Source organism: Austrofundulus limnaeus, unplaced genomic scaffold (genome assembly GCF_001266775.1).
Source record: "Austrofundulus limnaeus strain Quisiro unplaced genomic scaffold, Austrofundulus_limnaeus-1.0 Scaffold428, whole genome shotgun sequence".
NCBI classification, from domain to species: domain Eukaryota; kingdom Metazoa; phylum Chordata; class Actinopteri; order Cyprinodontiformes; family Rivulidae; genus Austrofundulus; species Austrofundulus limnaeus.
This window is the reverse complement of record NW_013952830.1, coordinates 487,204-490,414: the sequence shown is the minus strand read 5'-3', so window position 1 is coordinate 490,414 and position 3,211 is coordinate 487,204. Positions and strand designations below refer to the sequence as shown.

Genomic DNA, 3,211 nt, shown 5'->3' with positions numbered 1-3,211 from the left:
ATATAACCTCATGTTGACAGACTGAGCATGGAGGCTGAGAAACTCACAGAACAAGATACCTTCATAAACCTGAGTAACAACCTGGTTCTGCTGGAGGTTTCTTCCTGATTAGCAGGGAGTTTTTCCTCTCCACCGTTTGCTCAGGATGGGAGACTGTGATGAAGTGATTCAACACAATCTGCTGCTTTCTTCTTTACATTGTTCTTTTTATCTACAGTGTCCTGAGACAACGTGTGTTGTGACTTGGAGCTGTATAAATAAACTGAATTGAATTGAGTTGAAATGAACCCCTCAAAGATAAATTTGTGAATTGAATAAATATGAAACATTAGGTTAATGATTAGGCTTTTAACTTTGTTAATTTTTAATAAATTACTTTCTAAATCAATGGCTCATCCTTGTGATAAATTCAAACAGCAACAAACTAGAGCAGTTCAGGCCAAAGATTTAATGTGGCAAAAGATGATTTATTAAAAATTTTCCATCAATAAATAATCATTGTAGTGCTGTATTTACATTTATTTCCCATTGAACATATCCATCATCCACTTGTTTTTACAGGTCCATCTGACTGGTCAATCTTCTGCGTCATTGGCTGCAGAAGGCGGAGCTTCATCCTCTGAGCTGGTGTGACGAGCTGATGTCCGAAACAGTCGCATTAAATCTCGAAACCTGTGAGACACCTGCAGAGACAAAAGAGCTGATACAAACAGAACAATGACGGAACTACACACCGACCAGCCAATCACCTCATTGGGACTCTTGTTGCCAAGCAGACTAGAGATGATCTGAAATGTGTTCTGATTGGCCCCTTCTTGTTGACACATCATCAGTATAACACGATCAGCTTCTCTAAAACAGAAAATAATAATTATTGTGCTGAAGCTCTTCTTTGCTCCCTATAGGAGCAGAACTGAAGGTTTCTTTAAAGGAGGCGGCGCACCTGGTCCACAGAATAACCTTTTCTCCACTCGCTGTCAGAGACATGTTCTTGGCACAAACAGGGAGGTCAGGAGGAGGGCTGGGCCGAGGAGCGATGGAAGATGAAGACGACACAGAAACTGAGGAAGAGCAGACCTGTGGTAACTGTACTGGGTCTTCTCTCCTCCTCTTCACTACAGGGCTTTCCTCCTCTTCTTCAGTGCCTCCTGTTTCATTTAGCTCTTCATCTTCTTCTTCCTCTTCCTTATCATCAGTGAGAGGGAATGATCCTTCCCATGATGCACTATGATCTGTCAACACAACCAACAGTCAGAATGGAGCTGGTCCAAGACACGTCACAAACATGACGTTTTTTAGTAAACATCCAGGGAACTCTTGTCAATCAGATTAGTAATCTCATTGAGTTTTATTCCTGTATAAAATAAAGGATTAAATAAAATAAAGTTAAAAACAATCCCCATAACTCTTCCTTGAGTCCAACAAAAACTTTTATAAATAAAAAGTCTCAACAAATCAATCAACAGAACCACAAATCAAAACAAAACAAAAACCAAAAAACAACACAACCAACTTCAATACTTCAAAAATTAGACAAGTGGCTCTGACGCTCCAAAACAATCTACACATACAAAAACACTCAAACGACTAAATGGATTCATTAAACAATATTACTTTGAGTAGTACATTTCTTTCCAGATTCTTTTTGAAGTTATCATAATTGTCTAAAAATGTAACTCCTGAAGGCAACATGTTCAGTGAGAAATGGTCCTGGGAACAACAGGAGCTGCTCTTTTATCAGAAACATGTCTGTTAGACGTGAGAAGCAGCTGTGAAAACGGGTCAAAACCTTTTTCATATTCTAATTTTATTAAAAAAAGAAGAAGTTATGTAAAAAGCATCTAATACCTCCAAAACATGTTTTTAAATACTTACAATTAAAAAACTGTCATCAAAACTGTTGAAATCTCACCCTTAACAAAAGTAGAAGAGCTGTGTGGGGATTTACTTTCAGTGTACTATTACTTAATACTTCCCTCTAAGGACTCAGCAACTATTGAGAAACTTGTGTGTGAGTGAATTCAAGTGTGTATAAATACTGATTTGTAACGTTAAGATGGTTGTGTCCTATAAGAGAAAAATCAATAAAATATATGAGATCAGGAAAAGAATAAGGCCACATTCAAGCCCGTCATGCAAGAAATTAACACTGGTTCCAAAATTACAACCAATCACTAATCTTGCAGCTTTATTTTGCACCATCTGTGCACATCTTTTTGTGAGACACAAGACCAAACAACTGAACAACAGTCAAGATAACACAAAACTATTGACTGCAAAACCAAGTTTCTTATTCTGACAGGAGATAGGCGTTATATCGAATTATTGCAATTTTTCTATTCATTTTCATGACTGACCTTTGAAAACACACATGGACAAAATGTTGGTAGCCCTCGTTAAATGAAAGAAAAGCACACAATGGTCACAGAAATAACAAATCTCACAAAATAAATAAAAATTCTATGAAAATGAAAATCTAAACAGTCAGAAGATACATAATCGGTTGTATCATGTACAATTGAAGCACTACTTGGCACATATGAAATATAATTTACAAAAATACTATAAAGTACAGGACCTAAGCAGCCGCCTTGTGGAATTCCACAAAGAAGGGTTACAACATTTGAACAATAAACAGAAGTGAAGGATGTTGAGAAGAGTCAGAGTCAACCCACAGACCAGCACCAAACACCTACAACTGGTCTCAGGACAGGTACATGATGCGTCACTTACCTGGCTGCAGACTTTTGTTGCAGCGCTTCACATCCAGATTCTTGTCACATGGCTGATTGTGGGTGGAGTCTATCTGACAGTATAAAGGGTTGAGGCTTTTCATAGTCCTGGACACACCTGCTGAACCCTGAAGAAGATAGAGAACTGTGTCCAGGGTATATACAGGAATTCTCAAGTTAAATTTAATTTCTTTTAATACCTTTTTAATACCATCCCAATGTTTTTTAATAACAACACAACTTCAAGTTGAAACTGTAGCAGCAACTGCTTCAACCTATTATTAAAGTTACTGGATACACTTTGCCTTAATGAAACACTGATCTACAGGTGCTGGTCATAAAATTAGAATATCATGAAAAAGTAGATTTATTTCAGTAATTCCATTTAAAAAGTGAAACTTGTATATTATATTCATACATTACATACAAACTCATATATTTCAAATGTTTATTTCGTTTAATTTTGATGATTACAAATG

General features: G+C 36.7%; 1 protein-coding gene across 2 annotated transcripts in view; it reads right to left on the bottom strand.

The window, feature by feature from the left end:
- Nucleotides 1-446: 446 nt before the first annotated feature.
- gon4lb (gon-4 like b) overlaps nucleotides 447-3,211 on the bottom strand; it is a 37,828-nt gene continuing 35,063 nt past the window's right edge. For both annotated transcript variants that reach the window (XM_014024577.1, XM_014024578.1), the window contains exons 26-29: nucleotides 2,734-2,860; nucleotides 944-1,232; nucleotides 750-852; nucleotides 447-683 (exon numbers count right to left, since the gene is read on the bottom strand). In XM_014024577.1, coding sequence (XP_013880031.1) covers nucleotides 576-683; nucleotides 750-852; nucleotides 944-1,232; nucleotides 2,734-2,860 — 627 coding nt within the window. In that variant the 3' untranslated portion in view covers nucleotides 447-575. The remainder of the gene's footprint in view (nucleotides 684-749; nucleotides 853-943; nucleotides 1,233-2,733; nucleotides 2,861-3,211) is intronic.